This window comes from Nestor notabilis, unplaced genomic scaffold (assembly GCF_000696875.1).
Source record: "Nestor notabilis isolate BGI_N333 unplaced genomic scaffold, ASM69687v1 scaffold9135, whole genome shotgun sequence".
NCBI classification, from domain to species: Eukaryota; Metazoa; Chordata; class Aves; order Psittaciformes; family Psittacidae; genus Nestor; species Nestor notabilis.
The window spans coordinates 102,746-127,344 of record NW_009927837.1 but is presented as its reverse complement, the minus strand read 5'-3'; the positions used below and the strand labels follow the sequence as shown (position 1 = coordinate 127,344).

Here is a 24,599-nt window from a genome sequence, read left to right as displayed (position 1 = left end):
TGATGAGCTTAAAGGTCTTTTCCAACCTGATGGATTCTGTGATTCTGTGATCCCTGTTCCGCCCCTCGGTTCTCACACTGGGACAGACACCCAGGCAGTGCCACCGAGCCTGGGGGTCTCACAGCAGGTCCATGAACAAGGCTGGGGCCAACCAGCAGCCACAACAGCTCTGGGCGAGATGAGTAAGACGTTTCTCATCCAGTAAATTCAATTTAATTAGCGATGCCTGACGAAATTGAGTCCAGACAGGAGCTATGCTAAAACTTTGTGAATTACAGAGCCCAGTGTAAGCCTTCTCTGGAAGCTGGGGGGAAAAATGTTGATTTATGTGTCAGCTGGTGCCTGTCTCAGGGGGAAGTGTGCCCCAGCAGGGACTCCTGAGCATCCTTGTCAAGCTGTAATGTTGCTGCAGGCCCAGCTCTAGTGTATTCCAGAAAGCATGTTCCTGGCTCCAAATCAACCACCAGTGACCATGTTTTCATCCATCACTGGAGCACTGGTGTGATTCCTGCCTACAAGCATGCTCCCATCACTAGGATTAACGTAATGTTTCCCTCTTTGCTTTTACTGGGCTCTGCACACTCTCTTCCTAAATACAACATGTCTTGCCATTGGGAGACTCTAAAGCAAGGTTGGTGGCTGGAGAAACCAGCTGGGAGCTAGTCCTGACCAAAACACAAGCACAACACATCAAGACCAAACACTTTTGAATGCCTGGTCATTTACAGCCAAATCAGAGCGATTTTGCTCCAGTGAGGGGGCTGCAATATCCCTGCATGGTCTATGCCTCTCCCCAGATGTTCTTCAGAAGCAGCCCTGCTCTGGGTGTCAGGCTGCCACCCAAATCGATTGCCTATGAACATGTCACACATCTCTCCATGGATACCTTCTTGCTCTGAAGATATCTGGACTATAGAGATTAAACATCAGTAAATATAAGGATTATTTAAACAGTGTCTCCCAGAAGGAAAGCCCCTCCACATTTTGCATCAGCAGGTCTTGGGAGCTGCAGACTGGTTGCTGAGCATGACAGAGACAAGCCTTCCCCCTGTTTTAGGGGGGACTTGTTCATCTGTGGGTGAGCAATGCCTAGCAGGAGCCGTCCTCAGGTCTCACAGTTTGCAGGAGAGTGACAAAGTCTCCTCCTGACTTTACAGTACGGTGGTTATAGCATGGGATGGGGGTCTTTCTCCTCCTTTAGGCACTGGTTCAACACCCAACACCACAGCAGAAGTTTGAAAGGAGGCTTAGGGCAGCATGGTCCTTCCTTTTCAGAGGCGATGAGCACTGGAGCACAGCATCACAACCCCAGCCAGGGCTGGAAAGGCGCACTGGGGCATCCTGACCTTGGCTCCTTGAGCAACTCTATGGTGCCCTTCTGCAGCTGAGACGTATTTTTAAGTCCTTCTCCCTGCTGATTCATTAGGGGAGCTAATGTTCTCCAAACTGTGGGGCATCTGACCCTTGAGGTGTGCACACCACGCACTCCTGATAAATATAGACCACTTCAATCACATAACCCATCTAATAGGCAGCTGCTTGTCCTCTCTGTGGGCACGCAGGGCACTGAGAACTGAGACACCCCTGCCAAGGGTGTGAATGGATGCCTTGCTGTTTCATTGCCAGTGTCTTCTATTTGTGATGGCTTCCTGCTATATTGACTTAACAAGTGACTCAGTGAGGTTCGGTGGCCCTGGAAGTACTCCAGGTTCAGCGTAACCTCTCTGCTCTGCTATCACAGCCAGTGCGCAGGGTAAGGTTCTCCATTCTCATCCTCCCTTCTGATGGGAATGACGTAAAAGAGTGGGGTGGGATGGAAGGACTAGGATTTGGAGAGACCTAGCTAAAAGCTGGGTTAATTTCCTAAGTGGATGTGTCAGAGCATTTGGCAGACCAGGTGTAACTAAAGGACTTCATCCGTTCGGAGTATTTGGCAGACTAAGGGTAACTGAAGGACTTTATACATAGCGTGTCAGTGGAAAAGGCACCTGGTTTGGTTAATAGAGCAACAAAAGCACCTAACTGCAGGCTCTGTCAATACATAAGGCTTTAAAAGCCCATGTGTTTTGTAGTAAAGACATCTTGGTATCAAATACCAAAACATCAGTAAAGTCGGACTGTGATCTTACAGAATGAATGTCTGATAACTTTAGGACCAAGATGTGACTGAAATGGCTGAGTGGCAAAATGGAGAGTAATCATTAACTAAAGCGTTCAAAGTACACTGTGAAGCACATTATTGATACACTTGACAAATGCAGACATAAGTGGCGGTTTTGCAAAGTGATTTTTAAACCCTGGTCTCTAGTTCCTTGCGGCACTTGCAGCTAGATCCCTGTGCAGAGAACCCAGAGAAACCAAGTCTGCCCCATATCAGGCTTCTCACCTTAAGAAATATTCAGGGATTTGCTAATAATAAACCAGTGCAAGCCTGTATTATTTACAAAGAGACGTAGCCCTTTGCATCAAATGCACCCACCATCGGTTTGGCACTGCTCAGCCAGGCTGGCTGCAAGCAGCATCATGATGGGAAAGAGGGCTGTTGAGACAGCTTGAGTGATATTTATGACAAGGACTGTTCTACCTATATTTGTTGTTCCTGCTGTGCAAGCATCCAGCATGTCCTGTAATAACTTGAATAGCTTTTATGCAATGGCTGGGAATGATGAAGCTGATTCAAGATTAAGTATTTAACCTCCCTGGGTTTATTTCTGTCTGTACCTAACAGGCAACAATCTGATCTCTTCCAGCATCCCTCACTATCAGATTCAGGCTGGAGCTGGGCAGAAAGCACAAAGCAGGGGGGGTTCTGCTCTGGCCTCCACAGAAGGAAATAGCTGGGTTTGCACTCCCAGAGCAAAAGACCCTTTTCCTATCTATCTGCTGTGCACTGCCACCAGGCACCAGGCTGAGGAAAAGGGACAAGCGTGACCAAACAGGCTCTCATGAGGCAGGAGTCCTTTTGCACCCACAGTTGGGGTGTGTGGCACAGTGTGGTGTGTGTCTCCAGGAGCAGCGCATCCCCAGGAGATGCGCCCAGTCTGGGAAGCAGGAGGTGTGTGACACATGCCCTGGCTGGTGTCAGACCCAGCGCCAGAACCCAAGGTCTTTGTCCCGAAGTCTGCAGTCTTTCAGACCACAGGTCTGGGGTCTGTCGCAGCCTGCAGCAGAGGACACCAAGTCCCACTGCTCCTTGTCCGCAGTGCCCTCCTCTACCTCCCGGCCTTAAATGATGCAGAAAGCCTGCTAAGGACTTTCCTGCTGGAAGGACACAGCAGGAAGCAGCTAATGCAACCTCTCTTGCTCATCCACAGTACTCATGTCCAACGGATAATAAAGCCACAGGCTCCGTTCTCATTAATCCCTAATTAGTCTCTCTCTCACTTACATGGCACTTTCCATCATTAGCGGTGGAAAGCTGAGAGCCTGCCTTTACCCTTCACATGTTGTGAGGAGGCAGACCTGAACACCTTGCTGTGATAAAGCATCTCCTTGTGCTCACTCTCAGGGGCTCCTGGAGAAGCCCCCTCCTTTTCCCCAGCAATGACAGAAACACAGAACCTCCAGAGGAGCACAGCATCTGCAGCGAGGAGGCTGGAGGTGTCCACTGGGTGTGTGACACTTGACCACTGAATGACTGCAAGGTCAGGTTTGCCCTTTTACAGCTGCAAGAGCCCGAGTGATGGACTGCAGAGGCCTGAGCAAGCTCCTGGCAGCTCATTTTGGTGTGGAAATAGAGAAGGTAGCAGAGGTCGTATGTGTCCAGCTGGATTCCTGCCTCCATCACCACTCTTCACCAGTGGCTGGGAAGGAAAGGGAAGCCCCATCAGCCCTCCTGCTGCAGAAGAGGTTTGCCAAGATCCCCTAGTGGGCTTTTCAGTCGCTTAATGGAAGAGCAGTCTGGCCATGACAGCAGAGGACTCGGAGCAAGCTCATCTACCTGTCACGAGTGGGGCAGAGTATCCCACATTGAGCTTTGTGCAGCCAGACTACTCCTTAATCTTAATTTAAAGCCAGGCTGGGCATGTGGCATGTAGGCTGAGGCTCCCCATGCTCTGGGACCACACAGGCAGTGCGAGACAGGAGCAGAGAGAGGAGAGCAGAGATCACAGCTGAACATCAGCCCCCTCCTGCCCATGACTGACAAAACCCCACCGAATTACCAGGATGAACTCCCATGGACGGGAATGGGCAGGCAGCCGAGTTATTGTGTCTGGAAGGAAATACCCAGTCCTTGCTGCTGGGGCAATGTGACATTGGTGCCCGTTATCCCGGCAGCTAAGGGTCAGCTATGTTCTGTTCTGTCTCCTGCCCACAACGGTGAGACTTGCTCCCAGCCAAGGCCTCGGGTACCAGGAATAATACCTGTCCCAAGCTGGATATGCAGCCTCAAATGCGTATGTGAGTGTTAGTGCCTTGTGCCAGACACATCTGTGGCTATCAGTAAGTGGTGTCTGTGCATTGCCCCTGCCCACAGCCAACATTACTCACAGCATCTTCACCAAGGGCTGTTGGTCAGCATGTCCATGCACAGCTCCACCTTTCCCAAGTGCTCCTGTCCACCTTCCAGCTGGTGGCTGAAGCACTGGGGTCCTGCAGGGTGATGCTCTGTGTCCCGTTGTCCTTGTGCTGGCCATGGGGGTCTCCCACTGTTCATGCAGCAGCCCAGGAAGATGAACCAGTTGGCAAGTGCCCACAGTGCGTGAAGAACTGGATCTGGCCCCTTCTCCTTGTGGGTCTCTCCCAGGGCAGACAAATGCAAGAGCCTGTAGTGTGAAGGATTCCTCAACTCCTGCCTTGTGAGCCTGGCCAGCACAGCTTGATCCGCATAAGACAGTGCCTCCAGGATCATGTTCTGCTTTGAGCAATTGAAGCAGAAGGTACCCCCAAACCTTCTGCTCTTGTCCTGGGAGGGAGAGAGGGAGGAAGAAGGAAGGCATAAAGTAAAGGCATAAAGCAAAAAAGGAACCTTTTCTGCCAAAAGAGGTTGTTTTGAGTATTTCATTTAAATGGTTGGCTCTGTTCCTCCAGGGATTGGTGTTAAAGCCTGTTAGAAGCAGCACTAGTTCACGTCCTCACCTCCCCATGGCCACGTATGGTAGTCCAACCTAACCAGACCTGTGTGCTGGGAGGGGGCTCCCTCCTGACCTTATAGCAGAGGAAAGGTTTCCCTGCCATGACCCTAAGGCTGATCCGTTGGTTCTGATGGTTTGTGCCCATCACAAAGCACTGAGGAAAGCCCCACGTAAGTATGGACCTTCCCTTAAAGTAGCTATAAAAAGGGCACTTCTCAAGTGACATGAGTTCAGAGCTGAGCTTCAAGGAACTCTTTGAACAGCACTAGGCAGGGAGTGCAAAGCTGTAGGAAGAAAACCTGTGGACTCACCAGTGTGAACAACATCTCCTCTTGAATCATTGCAGTGGATTATATGGAAGGAAACTTAACTGCAGTGGTGGGGAGGACAGTGAGGCAGCTCCTTGCCAGGGAGAATCACAGAATCACAGAGTGGTTTGGGTTGAAAAGGACCTTAAAGCACATTCAGTTCCAACCCCCGGCCATGAGCAAGGACACCTTCCACTAGAGCAGGTTGCTCCAAGCCCCTGTGTCCAGCCTGGCCTTGAACACATGAAGAGGTTCCTCCTGGGGCAGTCTGTGAGTCCCACTGTGAACTATCCCATGGAGGATGCTCTTACCATCTCCATTTTCTCTAAAGATATCTAAGTAAACAAGTCTCTTTCTGTAGGTACTTTCCTTCAGCCTCCTAACCAAGATGACACCCTCCCAACCAGCAGTACCCAGCACTGGCAGGAGCCAACACATTCCCCAGCGCCTCTATCCCATTATCCCTAACAATTCCCTTCCCTTTGGGTTCAGTGTCAATCAACACCCATTGCTCTCTCACTAGGCACCCAGCAGCTCAAGCAGCAGGGCAAGCCTTGAAGGCAGGCAATGAAATAACGCAGCGGGGTAGAGGGCAAAACCTTGATGATGTTGACGCCAGGTTATGGCTCTGCAGAAAGCGATGTCCAGCGCTGCCTCCCACTCCGCCTGTAGCATCTCCTCATGCTCTTGCACCTTGCAGCAGCTCATCCTTCTCTGCTAGGTTTTGTCCTGTGGATGCAGAAGCAAGGCTGAGGCCTAAACCCTTGAGAAGGCTGAAGGTGCTTCTCTGCTCCCTGCAGATGAGGGTGAAGGGGCTCTTGCCTCCCCTCTCTGATAAGCAAGCTGGAGAGAGAAATTGAGGGAGAAGGGTGCTGACCACCACAACCATTACACTCACACCAGCCCCTGTGTGCCTGCCTCTCTCATGCAGCCCAGCGTGAAAGATCTCATAAGGAGCAAACACCCTTCTTCTTCTGAGAGCAGCAATGCCTGTCGGAGGAAACAGGCAGTGTATTGCTCCAACTGCTGTCAGCATCCTGCATATCCCACCATCAAAGAAGACAGTGACCCAACACAAATAACTCCAGAAAAAGGGATGATGAACCACATAGAGGCCAGACTGGAATAAACCAAAGGCATCTGCTTAAAAATTCAGGGACTGCCTCCATTCCCACGAAAGATGCTGGGACTTCTAAGAGATCCATCAAGGACAGAGGTGAGCTCTGCCTCTCATGTGCCTCAGCACAAACCCTCTCTAGCATGAGTCACTCAAGCATGTTATAAGCACAGTCCATGCTCCCAATTCCCAGGGATAATTTCTGGTTGAGACAGCTTGTGGTCGGATTCAAAGTCCTCAGGAAGTAAGACAACGTTTTCCCTGTTGTATTGAACTGCAAAGGAGGTGTTTGGGGCAGCTGGAGGGTGAAAGCTTTGGCCTCCATTACTATTATTCTCTGTAATGGCAGGTAAGACAGAGAAATCGATTGTCTCATTGCGTATTTGTGCTCTGAGGAGACCAAGAGGAGGTGACAGCCAACTTTTCAGAGAGACAAGCTGCTCAGTACAAAGCATGGCTCATTTGGACTTGTGGGGAGTGATCTGAAGGCTCAGAGTATGTGTAGACATTGCAGATTACCATCTCCAGCTGTGAAAACTGCTAGCAGGGTCTTCGTTTCTTGTGGTCTTTCTGCCACATGCTGCCTGCTAGAGATGTGGGTGTTCTATAGGGCCGTGGCAATCACAGCAAGGCTATTCCCTGTTAGGTAATGGGGAGCACAAGAGCTCTTGAGAAACACAGCCCTTGCCCTTCTGCATCAGATTACCATTTGGACAATGGAGAGAGAAATCAAGGAGCCTGTGATCTGAAGTTACATTAAAGACAGGTCCTCTAAGAACATGAAACTTGCCACAGCTCATTTCTTGTGTCAGTAATTACATGGGTCTTAACATGGTACAGTTAAAACGGAGGACTTACCTAACACTCTCTTTCAAGCCAGAAAAGAGAAACTTATTTAACTTATTAACAATAGTGGTGAAGCACCAAAGCAGGTTAAAATTGAGCTGTATCTCTTGCACGCTCAGAGGTTTCCGCATCCCTTTACATGAAGAGGCTAGAAGGGAGACTACAGCCAGCTGCCCCTTTCCAACCTCCCATGAAGAAAAGGGAGGCATACTGCCCTAACAGCCACAAACCATGGGTTGAGCACCCAAACAGACACCCATCTCCCTAAGACAGACACCATATGATTGAAGACTAGGTTTGTTCTTTATGGGTCCATACAGAATATGTCAAGCAGTACAAGGAAAATGGCAAAATTAAACACATGTGATGCTTCAGGTCTTTATTGTTGCTGTAGAGTAGCTGGTACATAGTTTAACCATTCTAATATAATCGGTGAACTCTGAAAACTAAGGCTTTCTGTAGGTTTGTAGTATTCTGGTGTTTCCTTTCACTGAGTGTACATATAAAATCAAGTTATAAAAACACAGATCTCTTTTTAAACAACACAGACTAATGCAATGCATAAAATCAGGAACCATATTTTGTATGATCAAGACAACACCTCTCAGACCAGCTTTGGGCCTTTCAGCTTTGAAGCCAAGAGAGAAATGTCTTGGTCTGACATCCCACTACCCAGATGAACTTGAGGACACACACAGATGGCAGGATTTCAACCTTCTGAGCAGAGAGAAAGAAACCCCTGATGCTGATGAGGAAACACTTGATTGAGCAAATGAGAGCAGTGTCCTTAAAGCATGTCACTGATCTCAAATGATGTAAGCAAGATCTAGCAAGACATGCAGGTCCCATAGACAGGACAGTCGCTGTTGAGCACTGCTGCTGCTGGGACTATGAGAGAAGGTGAGCTGTGATAAACGTGCTAATGAGTGAGACGAGTCTTGGTGCCAATTGCATCCCATGGAACAGGGGTGTGTGTGATTCCTGGAGTACTAGCACCTTTAACCCAACAGCACTGAAAACATTTCAATGTGATTCACCTGGCATAGAATCATAGAATCATTTAGGCTGGAAAAGACCTTTAAGATTGTTGAGTTCAACTGTAAATCTAACACTGCCAAGTCCACCACTAAACCATGTCCCTAAGTGCCATCTTAGTATACGTCAAAGAGGGAAAAAGTGTAAGAACAAAACAGTATAGAAAAAATGTGTCTATTAAGAACCTTCTGAGTAAAGAGCAACGTTTTGATCAAAGAGGGAGAAAAGCATTCATGGAAAGATCTTCTCCCAGTTCCTTAACCACTTTTTAAACAGAGAAGTTTCTATATCCAGAAAGCTTTTTCATTTTTAGTCATTCTTTTCCCATCTTGCATTTCTGATTGAGCTGGAGAACGATGCACATAATCTGAAAATCTATGTCAGTCACAAAGCCAACACCCTTGCCTGTGAGAGGAGGACTCTTCACTTACCATGTGCTGCCCCACATCATGGAGTCAGGCACTGCAGATGTGACATTAGCAGCGGACAAGAAGATCATTCCTCTTCAATCCGAATACATGAGAGAGGAGGATGGATTACAAATTTGCAGGATGTTATGGTGTAAACACACCACACTATGTGATTGGCTCCAGCTGGGAGAAAACCCCTTGTAAGAGTCAACAATGGATTGCATCTAATCTATCACTGCTCCGTGACCAAGACTCACACTGATTTTTCTGATACATTTGATGGTACCACAAAGTTCTTTAAATGACTAAGGAAAGTGTAGCTAGTATTTATGTCACCAACATAGATAACCTGTTCTCCGAAGTCATTCCTGTAGACTATGTTAAGGCTGTTGGAGTAGGCTGGCCATGGTTACTCCTGGTATGAAAGCAGAGCTTGGCTCAGGACGGACTAGAAGAAGCCTTTTAGGTCTCCTCTGCATTAACCATAGATGAGGTTTTTAGGTTTTCTCTTGCAGCGAGTTATCTGGGTGTGTAAGGAACTGCACCAAAGCAGAGTACTAGGCGAAGAAAAACCAGGCTATGAAGATTTAAGCTGCAACCATGCCTTTGATATCACAGAATTCTGTTTTAAAAAGTCCTTGTAGTGCAGAAAGGACCTCTTTCCACTCATGACAATGAAACACCAGTTGTCAGTCATCAAATATAAATACGAAAAAAATCATTAAGAAACATAACCCTAAATATAAACCTAGGTTTATTTATTGAAAAAAGGGATTAAAAAATCCAGAGTAACCCAGATGGCTTCAAGTACTTCCCACATAATAAACAATGTTATTAGAAGCATAGATTAAAAAATACTTGTCACCTTGCAAGGGACGGTTGAATAGAGGCTGGTGATCAGTTCAAGAAATGGCCCTTGACACAAACACATTAGACAACATGTTTAGTGTTGTAATTTAGAAGAAAACAGATGCGTCTCCCATGCTGACCCAATGCTTGAGATATTCATCAGTCTCTGCACTTTCACATTTCATGGCAATGATGTCGTGCAACAGATGGAGCCAGGCCATCTCGGTTTAGCTCAACCAAGCCTTCATGCAATAAACAACAAATATTGAGGAAGTCAGGAAGGTTTTGCAGCAATACAGTTGATGAAGTGGTCTAATAATTTTGAGTTTGAAAACCAAATCTAACCTGAAGTGCCTCTGAAGTGCTGGCAATGTTTAGATCTTTTACTGTGTGAGCATAATATTACTATATACGACAAGGAACATGCTTGACAGTGCCTTGTCTGAGTTTAAGCCTGTGTATTTTCTGAATGTCATGAAAATAGGGAAAAGTGTTATAGTGGGAGCCCCAAAAGAAGCCCCCAGCAACTGTGAAGGAGGTTGGAAAAGCAGTGATGGCATCAGACAATCAAAGACAATACTGCAAAAGAAGGTGTAGCTCGATTTCCCTGTGCTGTGCTAAATCTGAAACCCATCCCTTGTACCTGTAAGGAGACAACCATTGCATCAGATGCATTTCAACCGGTCTGGCTGACACACATGGAAAAAGCAGTCTTCCTACTCATCTATATGGACACTTGAAATGCCAAAGGAAGCAATGTAAAAACCAAAATAAATGCTTCAAAAAAAAAGACATCTTGCCTAGCCTGAAAAATAAATAAAATGTTTTCAATCAAACAATGTCTACATGGAGAACTTTTGAAAAAACACTTGCCAGCTACTCAGATGCTTATTTTTGCCTCTACAAGAAAAAAACCCTAATAAACCAACAAAAAACCAGCCCTCCTATCCCACAGCTCTGTGCACTACAGTAGGAACAAGTCTCCCACAGCTAACAGGGAGAAGAAAACAGTATGAAACAATGAGAAATCAAAACTTAGCTGCACAGGTCTGTGAAGAAATCAGTTGAGACTTAATTGGAGGCAAAGCCAGCACTGTTTTCTGTACTACAACAAGACTGCAAGGCATAAAAATCCTTCTAGTGACCAAGCCAGTGTGGTTGAATAGTGGTAGGTTCAGTAGTGTTTGGAAAAGCTTATGCAAAAATATTGTTTTAAAATAAGAAGCCTGAATATTTGAAATAGAAAAAAGAAACAACCTCTCCTCCTTCCACCTACCATCAAAACATCATTTTCAAACCCACTGCTTACTTTACGACAACGTGATCATACAGAAATCATACATCTGTCTCTCTTAGCTGGACAGCTTGGGTTTCTACATGAAAGTTCAGTGCATGTCACATTTATTAATGTCCTTATGATTGTTCAATAATCCAGCAATTCGTTTGCTAATTACAGCAGAATGCAGTTGCTAGCTGCTTGCAAGAGCAGTGTTGAAATTACATTCAGAGATAAAAACTACCATTTTCACATGTAGTAGTAACTAACATTTTTCTTTCTCTTCACAGAATCAAGTGCAAATGTCTAACAATGGCAACAGGAAAAGACAATTCTCATGCAAAAATTCTTCCCTGTGCATAAAATTTGCAGGACATCTCAAAACCACCCATTTTTATGTCTTTCTCTACCCCAGAACTAATTGTTTTTTACTTTCATGTCATGAATTTTCTGTTGCTTTCTAAAATATCGATGGCAAGCGAGTTCAATTAATTCCAGCCCACCAAATATCTTTTGCTGCACAACAAAAACGATGATCATGGCTGCAAAATACCATTGTGCAAAGCTGTAGAGGTACAGCAGTGCAAGCATACCCAGCGGGAACACCGTCCAATACAGGAGCGAGATGCACTTGACCGCGAGGACCCTGAGCTCAGATTTACACGGTGGAATAACACCTTGCCCTGTTGCACTGAAGCATTTTCCACCTTCATAGAAGTGTCGGAGTCTCTCCTCTTTCTCTTCCCAACGTTTCCGGCACCAAAGCTGCAGCTCCTCCTTAGAAGTGGGGACCGTCTCTATGGGATATCTCTGGACATGGAAGTGAATCTCCTTTGGGAAGTTTCCATTCAAAAGGTGCTTCTCTGTCTGAGGAATGTTTTGGGGGTATGCCACAGTTATGTCATGGATAGCATCGAGATTGTCACCTAGAGAAAGGTTTGGAGGGGAAAAAAAATAATCAGTACAGACCATGCAATGGTCAGAACACTGATTCACTTCAAGGCGTGATTGGAAACTGTCCAAACTGTGGCAGAAGTCCCAAAGGTACATTAGGTATGCAGAGCATGCTTTATCTGCTAGAATCTCTGAAGGCTGAAAGGTCAAACTTTTCCCTATCATTATTTGTTCCGAATCTGAGCAAAAAACTTTGGGAACAAAATTATACACAGTACAAACTATCATGGAATTACAACAGTGAGTAAGAGCTTAAAATCAAATTTAAAGGAGAGAAGACGCATATGTGTTCTTGTATAAAGAGCACAATATGTGAGACTGATCTTCAGTTACTCATTCCTGTGCTGCAAGCTGAAATTGCTTTTAACTAATGAAATACAATTTAGTGTATGCTCTTGTGAACACTGAAAAAGACTGAGTTTGACCTGGAGCAAGCAGTATACACAATCTTAATCCACTGAAGACTGAGAAAACATAGGTGAAACATATACCAGCTAAGTATCAGGAGCTCATTACATCTAGGGTATCTCATAAAGGATGAGGAATATCTCTGTGGCTCAGCCAGCTTTGCAGAGAATTCCAATTAACATGATTTCTTTAAGTATGACCAACCAGTATTGTAAGGAGGTGATGTGCTGCTTACTGCATCCCAAATCTGGTAAAGACAAAGTACAGCACAAACGGTAGAGAAGCCCAGCTTTAAGTGAGTACTGTACACCATTTAAACAGCAATTCTGGATTAGAAATTCAAGGGAATACTGATAAAAAAACCCTCTTTATTAAAAAAACCAAATGTTCATTACCACACCTGATCAAGCCAACACTCTTGAAAGGATATCACTATTGCCAAAGTGAGGTTTGCTATCTTTGTACTAAGTATTTTCACACTTTGTGCATCTCTGTACGAGCTGTTTTTACATTTTACATTTTCTAAATACCCTCTTCATCCCCCGGCCCCTGACCAGACATTCTTTTTAGATTTCATAAAGTAAATTCTGCCAGTGTAAAACTGACCTAAAAATAGGCGCCTGGTGCACTGGATGTTGCATAACTGTGAAGTTCTGCCAGCAGTGATTTATGCTGCTGTTTTTATTTGCCTGGCTGGCTCAGGGCAAAATAGAATTGGAGACTAAAAGCTGTCTCCAGTTGCAGCAACTGAAGACTTTTGTTCTCATAGATGATGTCACTTTTTGCAAAGATGATCAACACCTACTCTTTTGCCCTGCTCCCTCTTTTCACTTGCTCCCCTTCCTTGGCATTTTGGCTTTCCTTTACAGCTCTGAAAATGACAGGGACAGAACAGAAAGTTACTTTAAAAGGCCATGTTCAAATTGATGTATCTAAAGTTCAACTGCAAATATCACAAGAGGGGGAAAAACCCTATTCAGCCTTTTGGAGTATTTTATAACTCTGCTGTCTTATAGCAATCTCTCTTAGGCAGGTTTGTGGCAGGTTGCTTGGGTTTTTAAAGAGCTGTGTATGGCTCCTAGGAGGTCTATCAGAGCAAACTCAATACTCCAGCTTTTGTCTAGCTACAGGATCACATTCTATCGAAGCAGAGAATCACTGTATTCCGCACAAGTAAAACCTTTCAGATCTCCCTCCAGAACTGAATGTGTCTTAGAAACCCAGCCCTTAAAGAAGGAAATGATAGCCAGCCTGCTGCACCTTAGCACAAAGCTCGTATTTTTCCTCCCCCTACTCCAAATACTTCAGAAGGAATTACAGTTATCCTACAGGACAGACATCCCCTAGTTCCTGGCCCAGCCAGGGGAAGGGCCACTGTATATACCTCTAAGAGATATCCATCTCTTGGTGGTCTTCCTCCATAACTTCCCAGGTCCTAGTGCACGTAAACCCTACACACTTTATCTCAAGAGGGAGGCCAGAAAGGTTTAGCCTTCCTGAGATCCTTGTATGAAAAATGTCTTCTATGAAAAGAGGTTTTGGCCATGTGAGTTTCTCACCCACCATGCAGTCATTTGTCTTTGCAGCTCAACAGTCAGTCTGCCATTGCAAATGTTCTTGGAAGAACCAAGGCATTAATCATAAGGACCACTGACATGTAGACCACAGGCAATAAATCATCACATTTGCTTAAGACACAGATTTTCTGACTGTGCAAGTGGCACTGGCAGGACCGGGCAGGACTCCCTGCACACACACACAGTTGGTCTGATCTCTTCAGCATCTCTTCACCAGAAATAGAGAAGCCTCTACTCCTTACCTATGGATCTGTAGCATCCTCAGACAAATACCTTCCAGCAGGACTTCACGCCAGACTGCAGAAAGCCCACACTACATTGTGGCTTCTGTTAGAAGCCCAGAACAAAGCTCAAATAGCCATGTACAGGAGGGTGGACCTTTCTGTATTACAAAATGCAGAAACCAAGGCAAAGGATGATTACGTGAACCGCTTGGTGTGGCCAACTTGAATCAGTATCTCCCAATCCCCAGCTGCAAGGTTCACCTATTGAAGTGTATTTTACACAAGAAGAAATGAAACTTCAAAGGTAGATTTAGCATATCTGAAAGCACAGAAACATCAGAAAGAGAGAAGACCAGAATACCAGGTTTCATATGCAAGAGGATTAGAGCCTTTCTCAACAGGCCCCTTGTTTCGGTCATACATATTTAAAAACTCCACAGAAATGGCAGTCTGAAGCTTTAATTCCCTGGCAAGGCAGGCATGTGGAGAGGACCAGCTTCAATCAGTTTTCTACAACTGCTGAAAGAAGCATGTCCTGCTAGTGTTACTTGCAGTAAAGCTGTGGGATGCACACTGCACACTTGAACAAAAAGGTTCTGCATGTTCTTGGAACTAGATAATCTTCAAAGTCCCTTCCAACCCAAACCATTCTATGTTTCTGTGAGTCTCTGCTGATTTATCAATGGCATCTTTCAGTACGGACAGGGTCAGTACATCCCTGCCAAATGTGATACAAGGAAATCTGCAAAAAAAGAAGTTACCGCAGCAGATGAAGGTAGATCATTTGTGAGCAGGGACAAAATTCCCTTAGGCTACATTTAATCAGGAAGTTTTGAAACTGTATCCTTGCCTAGAGCATCGTTACTGTCTCCATTTCCCTCTGAACTTCTTCTGAAGCTTCTTGCTTCTGCAGTCTGAAGATACCTAACAGCAGATCAATAGCAAGGTGCAAGTCAACCAGCAAAGTGATCCTCAGTGAAGATGTAGGGCAGTCACCGATTTTGAAGATCTTTTTTCCACCTGAATTTAAAGATCTGCTTAAAAAAACCTGCTTGTGCACATTTTAAGAAGATACTGCCCTAAAGGAAGACACATCATTCTACTCTAGTGGGTCAAAAATGAAGAAAGCAAGTGTATTTGTTCATAATTCAGAGAAGACATTGGTGGACGAACCAGTTCTTGCAATGTTTTTAGTGAAATCTAAGGGGTCCTGCATGTACCCACACCCCATTGGGGAAGGAATGAAGGACAGAGGAAATGGGGTAATGTCCACAGTTTTGCATCTGAAATTCAGCTAAGATACTGTCATTAAGGCTAAGATGTCAGGGAGGTAGCCCAGCTCTTCAGGACAGAGAGACACCAGTTTCACTAGCTTCACAGTCTCACAACCTTCTTCCTGCAGTAGTTTCTTCATATATCCTTCATACCCATATATCCTTCATACCCATGAACCCTATTCTGTCTTATGCTTTATAAAAGCACCTCAGGAAAGGAAACCTTGCTACAGTGCTCAGGAGCGAATATAAAGTTTATGTGTAATTGTTGTTAAGCAGCTATAAACTGCATAACATGCAGATGATGATTAATCCAGGAGGCAGCCTCCATTTTGGGATGATAAAATGCTTTGTAAATCACTATTCCTTTTCTTTTTAAACACTTTTTCCTTTTCTTTCTGTGCTCCAATCAAAGTTATTTCTATTTCGGGTTCTGTTGATACATGACATTACTTCAAGTAATTCCAATGCACAGCTGGTTGCTTTGGGCATTGCACTCAGAGGTGGCAGAGGAAGAACTTACCAGGCTCATGACCAAAATAACAGCATCAGAGAAAGACACCTTCTTCTAAAAAACATTCACAAAGAAAAATGAGGACATTTTCTTTCACTACACCAGCTGTTGCATTAGAATTTTTATTCTATGGTAGCAGTTGCAGCATCTGGTAGCCCTCATACACACACCCACAGAGTTCTTTTACCCCAGAAAATAGTAAGAAATAGGGTTTAATGAGAAGATGAGGCAGGCTGGGCTGATCAGGTGCGCTTTTGGTTCCTTTCCTAAATATCCCATAAATAAATCTTGTACAATCCATAAACACTCCTCTTGGGCATCCTGTAATGAGTCTCACAAGCAGCAAGGCCCCTCAGTCTGTAAGGTGATGGACGGGAGCCTCTCCCATTGACTCACACGCTGGCAGCTCCCCCATGGCAGCCCTCAAGGAGCTCTCTTTCTCCAACTGGATTTTGGGGTTTGCCCTGCCTGCCCTTGTGCCTCTGTGCTCCTTTGCATGTGTTCAGACAAAGCCGTTATCTCCCCACCTACTATAAAAACCTTACAGCCAAGAGCCTCTTATTAGGTTTAAAACAGATGTCAGAGATAAACTGAAAATTACTTTTAATTGTGTGTGTTCAATAGTACCATGTCAGCACAGTATTTTAATTCTAGGAGGAAAAGCCTCAGCCTGAATGTAAAAGGCAGGATTAAACTATTTTCGGCTTCTTCTAAACACGTTTACAAAGAGAATATTGCAAGGGAGCTGCAATTGGTGAAAACTGCTAGAAGTGATGCTCAGCCCTACAGCACAGTCATGAGTAACTGGGCTGGTTGGATGGACTTATCCCCTCTGCTATGACCATGGCTCAGGAGCTCGAACACTGCTCGTTCCTTGGTTCTGGTTCACATCAGTAACAAGGACACTTTCTTGCTAACACCCTGGACTGCACAATGCTAAGCAAGCTCCCTGAGAAACAAAGGGATCTATACAAGCAGTGACTGTGGGCCAAAATGGTGATTCAGAACAGAAGCTTTCAAAGCCAAAATGGCCATCAGTGAGCCAAAAATGAGGATGGGCCCTAGGCAAATCTATGCAATGAACTGCTCAGTCTCTCAGCAGCCTGGAAGGTGAAGAGGCAGCTGAGTCTCCTTGGCATTAACAGCGCCATTACACATTTCCATCCCTAGCAAAGATCTCAGCAGCTGTAATTTGTCCTACTTTAGTTATCATTGACATTACTTTAAATCTTACAAGGATTATAGTCTCTTCCCCTGCATTGATCCAGCAGAGAAGATGCTATTCTTAACCACAGTACATCCCAGAACAGCATGTGATGAGCTGTTGAGCCAGAATGGGGAGAGGTAGACTGAGATGCTCTCACAGCAAAATATTCATGATCACCTTTAAAAAAACTATTCTGTGAAAAGTGGGATCAATGTGTGAAGCCCATTCATTCCACCTCCCACCATAATATAACTGGTTCCTCCTGCAAAGCAGCATACCTGTCCCTTCATCACACAGCTTCAGATGCTTCATACCTTTCCAGGCTTCCATAGAACACTGTCTGTAACTCCCCGACCCAACCTTTCATATCCTCATCCTTATATACAGTTCCTTAGGAAACCCAACAGGAGGAGGCTTGGCATTTCTGTAAATAAACTGATCAGCAACATAATCAAGGCAGAGAGGGAAACAAGTAGGAGAAAACGAGTTATGTTTCACTATATCTGAGTATCGTACATCACTTTTGAAACAAAGATATATTTTTGGGCATTAAAACAAAAGCCATCTAAAACTGCTTACTGGGAAACATTACTGCCTTGGCTCCTGAGATTTGAGTAATTTTTCCTTGAGAATACTGTATCAGGAGGGAGCAGCCTCAAGGATTTACAGTCCCTCCTGGGAAGTATCATCCATGTGAAGATTTAGAACTTCAGGCAGCCCTCTTTAAAGCAGTGGTGTCAGCCAGGGTTAATCTAAATCACTTTCAACTCAGTAGTTATTGGAAATCTTTTCTGGGTAAGTGTAGCAATCAAACAAGCAAACAAAAAAAAAGACAGAATGATAATGCTGGCCTTGATTAACAGAGAAGAGCGATCCTGAATACCAATTCTTTCTCTAGCTCTCTGACTTTTCACCAGTGTTGTGATACAAGGAGAGAGGAAGACCTTCCACCTGCCAACACAAAGGAGTTAAGGAAGCTGCACCTCTTGTCCTTGAGGGTGGGAGCCTGCGGAAGGGACAACCCTGGCTGTTTCCTGCTTCCCAGCAGGAAGGAAATGTGCGCTGCGTACCTCATACAGGAGTAGAGGACTACTGGGATGTACAAGGTCCCTCCAGCCCAGTTGGTACAAAGATCAAGAGATATAAGGACACCCTCATAGCTATCAGCAATCATTACATGTGCTTAATTCTTTTGTTAAATACATTTAAATCACATAGTTCTGCAGCGTGATGCCATGTCTCATTAACGTGTAAAACAATACCACTAACTCTGAAGTTGTTAGGGAGGGGATCTGCTTGACTTTGAAATGTCTGCAAAACACCTCCTCTAATTATTTTAAGACCAGACAGGAATGTTATCATCATCTAATCTGATCTCCTGAATAGGCCACAGGAGCTTAGGCAGAATGCTTTCAGTTTTGCCATGGGATGTTGTATTGCTTTAAAGCTTTTAACACGAGATTGGCAATTCCTTTAATTAATGTGAGGGGGTATGTGTGTGTGCACATTATTTTTATACTTTTACTTCCTGACCATATAACTTGGCTAAATTAAAGAGCTGTCTATGCTCACATGGGTGTCTGTTTGATCTGCTAGCCTCAGAACTTGCTCCTGAACAAACTCAACCTACCAAGCTTCTGAAATGTCAAAATGAAGCATGTTTTTAAAAGCTCAAATCCCTTTTGAGCTCTCTGAATCTCTTCTAATATTTCACCATACTCTTCAAAGTGTGGGCACTGGAACTAGGTAGAGTTTTCCAAAGTGGCCTCATTAAGTCCATACACAGACATCTAGTACTAACATTCCTACTTGGGTTTTCGTTTTTATGTCTCCAAAGGCTACATCTTTTCTTGTAGCTACAGCACCTCTGTGAGAGCTGATACTGAGCGTGTTTATTAAGCATTACAAAGCCCTTTGCCATATCCTAGAAGGCAATAGAGCCAGCAAGCTACAGTGAGTGCACCAGGATGGCACTTAGGTAGGATTCAAAGTGATATGCAACAGGGTTGAGAGGCAAAACCCACCATTCTCCAATGCAAAACTCAGTGCTGAACCACCACAGCTGAACTGGGCAGCCACGTCTCAGGGAGATAAAACACTGCTGAAATGGTACGGGGAATCTGGCAGGTACCACTCCCTGGTTTCCAGGGAATGTCTTCCAGGCAAGGAGAACACAGCCTGGCAAACCATCCATGAGAGGCTGCTGATCCCCAGTTGAGTCATGGCAAATAAACAAGCTATGGGACAGTTTTTCCACTCTACTTGTGATAGAGAGAGATCCTCCCACCCCAGGCTGGCGTCTGCTAGTCGAGTTCACATTTGTTGCTTTAACATTGTCTCTCTGCTCTCCATAAGTAAAAAAACATAAGGAGGACTGCAGTTAAGCAAACAATAATTCACCCAAATTTCTATTTTTTTTCTTTTTTTTTTTTTTTTTATTAGCATCACTACACTGAACTTGTCATGCCAATAAAATCTAGTCAACTTAAATGCCTCTTAGAGATTGAGTGACTCTTTGCAGGACTATGAACCAATGCTACTATGGTGGCAGAAGCAGATCTACCCTCTTCTATCTGAATGCAAGGGATGCCCTTTTCTTCAGCAGACACGCGTGCCAGCTCCCTTCCTCCTCTCCAAAGCAAATCTGAGCTAATACAAGAAGGGAGACACAGTGTAGTTCAGTTATGGTAACAGAAGTGTTGTGGGAAAGCTAAGAGCAGATGAAGATGTATATTATAAGTTAAGATACATCCAGTGTTAAACTGGTTCTTAGTTCATGCATTAAACTACACAAAAATAGTTAGGCACACGTTGAGCTGAAGGAAAATACAGAAGATTAAGCTCATAATTACTGCAGGCATTGTTTGCACAGCTACGCTTTATGGGATAAATACAAGTATGGGCTGTGGGGATTGATTTCATGTGTTTTGGAAGAGCTTACAACCTCCATTAAGGTTTTACTCTATCTTTCCACCTCCCTGGGCACTGGCCCTCCACCCCAGATGCTACCAAAGCCACGGGCAGCTCAACTGAAGCACTGCACATGGCTCCTGGGTACTGCTGTCAACACAAACCAACTAATGCCTGCAGGAAATGAGGCTGCTCGTTTAAAAGGCATCTCTGAGCAGATGAGGGAAGGGTGTACAGGAGAGAGGGGGGACCCAGCCATCACAACGGAGAACAGGTCAACCCAGTGGCTCCTTCCACAAGACTGCCTGGAGGCTGCTGCCCTTTGGTGGTCTTCCCTCCCTGGCTCTGAAGGGTTATTTTACAGATTGCAAAGCAAAAGCTGGTCTAGCTATAAATAAAATACAAAAATATGTGGAAGGAGGGAGCAGAGGGATAAAAGGGTTGGAATAACAAGTTATTTTCAGTTACTAGGGATGACCAGGCATAACTGACTCACCACTCTTCACTCTATCATTCCCAAACTATATTTATCAAATCCAGATAACAAAAATGCCATGTTTATTCCCTCACCTGCACATCTGCTCTCTCCCTGCCTCCTGTACAAGTCTGCTCTACACACATATATGGGATTTGATTTTCATGGGTATGTAACAAGCTAGGCAAGAGAAAACATGTTGTATCCAGGCTTATAGTACACCACTACTTTTCATACAGAAAAATGTTATTTCGTATAACATGAGAGGCACTGGTATGTGACTCTTCAACTCCAGGAAGCTCTAACATGTATTCCCTGGCAAACAACCAACAAACTCAGACAAGAATCACAATTATGCTTGAAATGAAGATAATTTACTATGCTGCAGTATTGTAATCCTTCCCCAGCATAGAAATCCTTCTAAAAAGCATGACATGAACTCTACCTTGTCACAATAAGATGTCTTGCTAGACAGTCAAATGTACACAAATTTAGGAAACAGCTTATTTATTTCATGCAAGTATTTCTGGAAAGGCTAAGTATAATGAGAAAAAATGACAAAAAAGACATCAAATACCCTTAAAATAAATCACAGACACACAAACATGCAGAGCTTATTCTTATCTTTAATGTAAAAGACTACCCACCTAATTCCTCTGCTACTTGTTGGGCATTTGAAATCACTGGGTATCTGAGAAAGAAGTAATCCACCCCTGTACATTTCTTTGCTCTCTGCTTGGATGAACAATCTCTCTCCAACGCAGATGGAATTAAGCATCAATCTCTATAAAAGAAAACACTTCCCTATTTGAGGTAATCCACTTCTGCCAGAATTCAGCTGTTACCTCTGCATTTTCCACTGTCATTTCTGCCTGGCCTTGCTGAGTTAATAGCAAAGCAAAATACTCTGGCACAGTTTACATACACAACTGCCATACCAATGATGCCCGACATTGCAGGATGTTACTGCTAGGTAAACAACACAGCTGACTTAAACCCTGGAATTTCTGGAGTATCAGTATGTATGAACTGCCATGTTGTGGCACAAAAGCATATGTTAGCTTTCTATGTCCCAATTAAAACAAGCATTAAAGGGGTTACCCTTCCCAATCTCCCTGTCCATTCTATTAGATGCTATTTATTTGCCCCAATTCATCCACAAACATTGTTTATACTCTTTACAAATACATATATATGTATCTAAATAGTTTTAGGATTTGCCAGGGTGTAGGGGAGGAATTTTCTCTGGACTTGCTCCAACAGGTCCACATCCCTCTTGTGTTGTTGAGCTCTGAGCTGGATGCTTGACTGTAGGGTGTAGAGCAGAGTAGAGGGGGATAATTCCCTCCATCGACCTACTGGTCATGCTCCTTTTGATGCTGCCCAGGACATGATGGGTTTCTGGGCTGCAGGCACATGCTGCTGGGTCATGGTGAACTCCTCATCAACAAGCACCCCCAAGTCTTTCTCCTCAGCGCCATTCTCAATTTATACTTCGCTTCTAGTGCATTACATCTTTTCTATAATTCAGATATAAAGTTCAGGTTCCTTTCCTCACCTTCCTCTATTTTTCTTCCTTTTTTAAATGTCTATAGATGAGTAACCTTAAGTTAATTCAGTGCACTTCATTATTCTTACCACTACCCAAAGTCAACCGCTAGAGAGTACTCTTTAGCTGCGTAGTGACCTGACACCGTTTTATAACCCTGCCCTCTTCAAACTGTCCCAGGCATCACTCACAGCCAGTGCAGCCTTCAGCAGCACAGGGAATAGGAATCTGGAATTAAGGGTCAACTTGGATTCCTCCCAATACAAAAGATGGGCTAGATGATATACCCATTGTATTTGGAATATATGAGAAGAAACCGAAAACTCATTCAGACTTCCAAGAGATGTGCTATTACAAACACGGCCTATACCAAAACAAAACACTAGATGAAAACGTACCCTGCACCAAAAATAGAGCATGAACTAGATGTTGAAAAAACACCTGCTAGCAGCCACCTCAAATATTTGGATGGAGTGCTTCCACAGACATCTCGAGCCGGTCTCTCGCGTTTCATGCCTCTCCGGTTTGTGCTATTGCCATTCTTGGTCACAGTGGTTTGTTTTCATTTCTGTGTACAAAGCAAGAGGAATGCAGAACAGCACCAGCAGCCTGACAAGAATGGATAATTTCAGCACACAGAAAATTACAAGGCTTATAACTTCTTTCTGATGTATATATATATACTAAAAAACCACATCATGCTTTTGCTCCACCTTGTTTTAAACCCAGGACAAGGATTTTGCTCTGAAAGCATTTCATACTCTGCTGTTAGAAGAACTTCTGTCAGGAACATCTGGTTCCTGAACCAGCTCTAGAAACGAGCTCATCTATGCATCTCACAGAGTGAAATTAGTTTGGGGCAGAAAAGCACTTGGGTTTCCATCACACAGGAAAGCCCTAGTCATGAAATAGTCAACAAAACAGAGCCTCTAACATACTTTAATCTTCCACTCTTTACTGGAACCCTCTAGATGTACTGAAACCCTTTGATATTCAACTCTTAATACTAATAATTCAATTCCCATGGGGTTTTTTTTCCTCTGCTGACCAACCACACAACCCATTGAGCCCCTCGATACAAGAGCATACAGCATTGCACATAACAGGCATTTAGACCTGTGACTGCCTGCACTGAGATATGAATTTACTGTTCCCAATCCCCTGGTGTTAAAACAGTTTCCACCAGACCATGATACACACAAGTGGACAAATCTTATTAAATTTAATCAGCCCAGTACTTGGGGGAGCCGTCTTAATCAGAAAGGGATTTAATGAAAAGCTGCAACTCCAATGAATACTCTTTAATTACGACTGACTAATATTTATCCACAAAGAGGAATTTGTTTCAGGATTAGTCTGAGACCTGGAAGAAGCCAAAGACATCAATTTAATAACACAGTGCCCAATTAAAGTATAATGGAAACCTAATTGTGATATACTGCTTTGTAGTGCACATGATTTATTTAGAACAATTGCTTTTCACTGGGCTCATTAGGGAAAGTTAAACAAAACACAATAGTCAAAAAGAAGAAGGGAAAAACAGCCACACTGGAACTTCCAAGATTATAATCAGCTGATGAAAGACAGTGACATATTTGTCAGATAAAGCATTGCCATCCCTCCACAGGCTGTGGTTAAGATTTCTGAAAAGGATCATGATTACATAGTTCCTTTCCTCCCTAACGACATGGGATCAGACCCAAACCCTACTGCAGCTACTTGGTGGAGCTCCTCTGGTGGAAAGGAGACATAAAGTTGAAGGGCTTTTGGATCCTCCTCATACAGAGAAACCTCATGTAACACATGCACCCTCCCAGCTGCTATGGAAGGACAACAGTCAGGGAGAGCAACCAGCACAAAACCCCTCCAACCCTTCCTACCCACAGCATGTGGGAACAACTGACCACTCTTGATCAGGGTGCACTTCTTTAAGAAGGGATCACCCTACTGCTACCCGTGGCACATAACTGTCTCCTATTTTTTCTCCTAAACAAACCCCAAGAAGGTGCTCAAGCCTTTCTTATTGTAAAACCAAACATCCTTCTGGTTTCATCCTGATGGCACTGATCCTCTCAGTGAAATCACAGCATCACAGAATCAACTATGTTGGAAAAGACCTTTAATATCAACTCCAACCATTCCCCAGCACCACCAAGGTCACCACTAACCCATGTCACTAAGGGCCTCATCTACACGGTTTGTGAATGCTTCCAGGGACAGTGACTCCACCACTGCCCTGGGCAGCCTGTTCCAATGCCTGACTTCCCTTTGGGGAAGGAATTGTTCCCAATATCCAGTCTAAACGTCCCCTGGTGCAGCTTGAGACTGCTTCCTCTTGCCCTATCACTTGTTACTTGGGAGAAGAGACCGACCCCCACCTCACTACAACCTCCTTTCAGGCAGTTGTAGACAGCAATAAGGTCCCCCCTGAGCCTTCTCTTCTCCAGACTGAACACCCCCAGGTTGCCTCAGCCATTCTTCATAAGGCTGTTCTCCAGACCAGAGACTGGAGACTTGTTCTATAGACCAAATGGGCTAGCTGCTACTCCCCTCATTCACTCACCATGTTCCAAGGTGAAGGACATGCACTG

The 24,599-nt window shown here is 44.4% G+C and overlaps 1 protein-coding gene across 1 annotated transcript in view; it reads right to left on the bottom strand.

Annotated features, from left to right (window-relative positions):
• Positions 1-11,030: 11,030 nt before the first annotated feature.
• The window catches only part of LCLAT1 (lysocardiolipin acyltransferase 1), a 75,599-nt gene continuing 62,030 nt past the window's right edge, over positions 11,031-24,599 (bottom strand). The window contains exon 5 of the mRNA XM_010014240.1: positions 11,031-11,842. Coding sequence (XP_010012542.1) covers positions 11,334-11,842 — 509 coding nt within the window. The 3' untranslated portion in view covers positions 11,031-11,333. The remainder of the gene's footprint in view (positions 11,843-24,599) is intronic.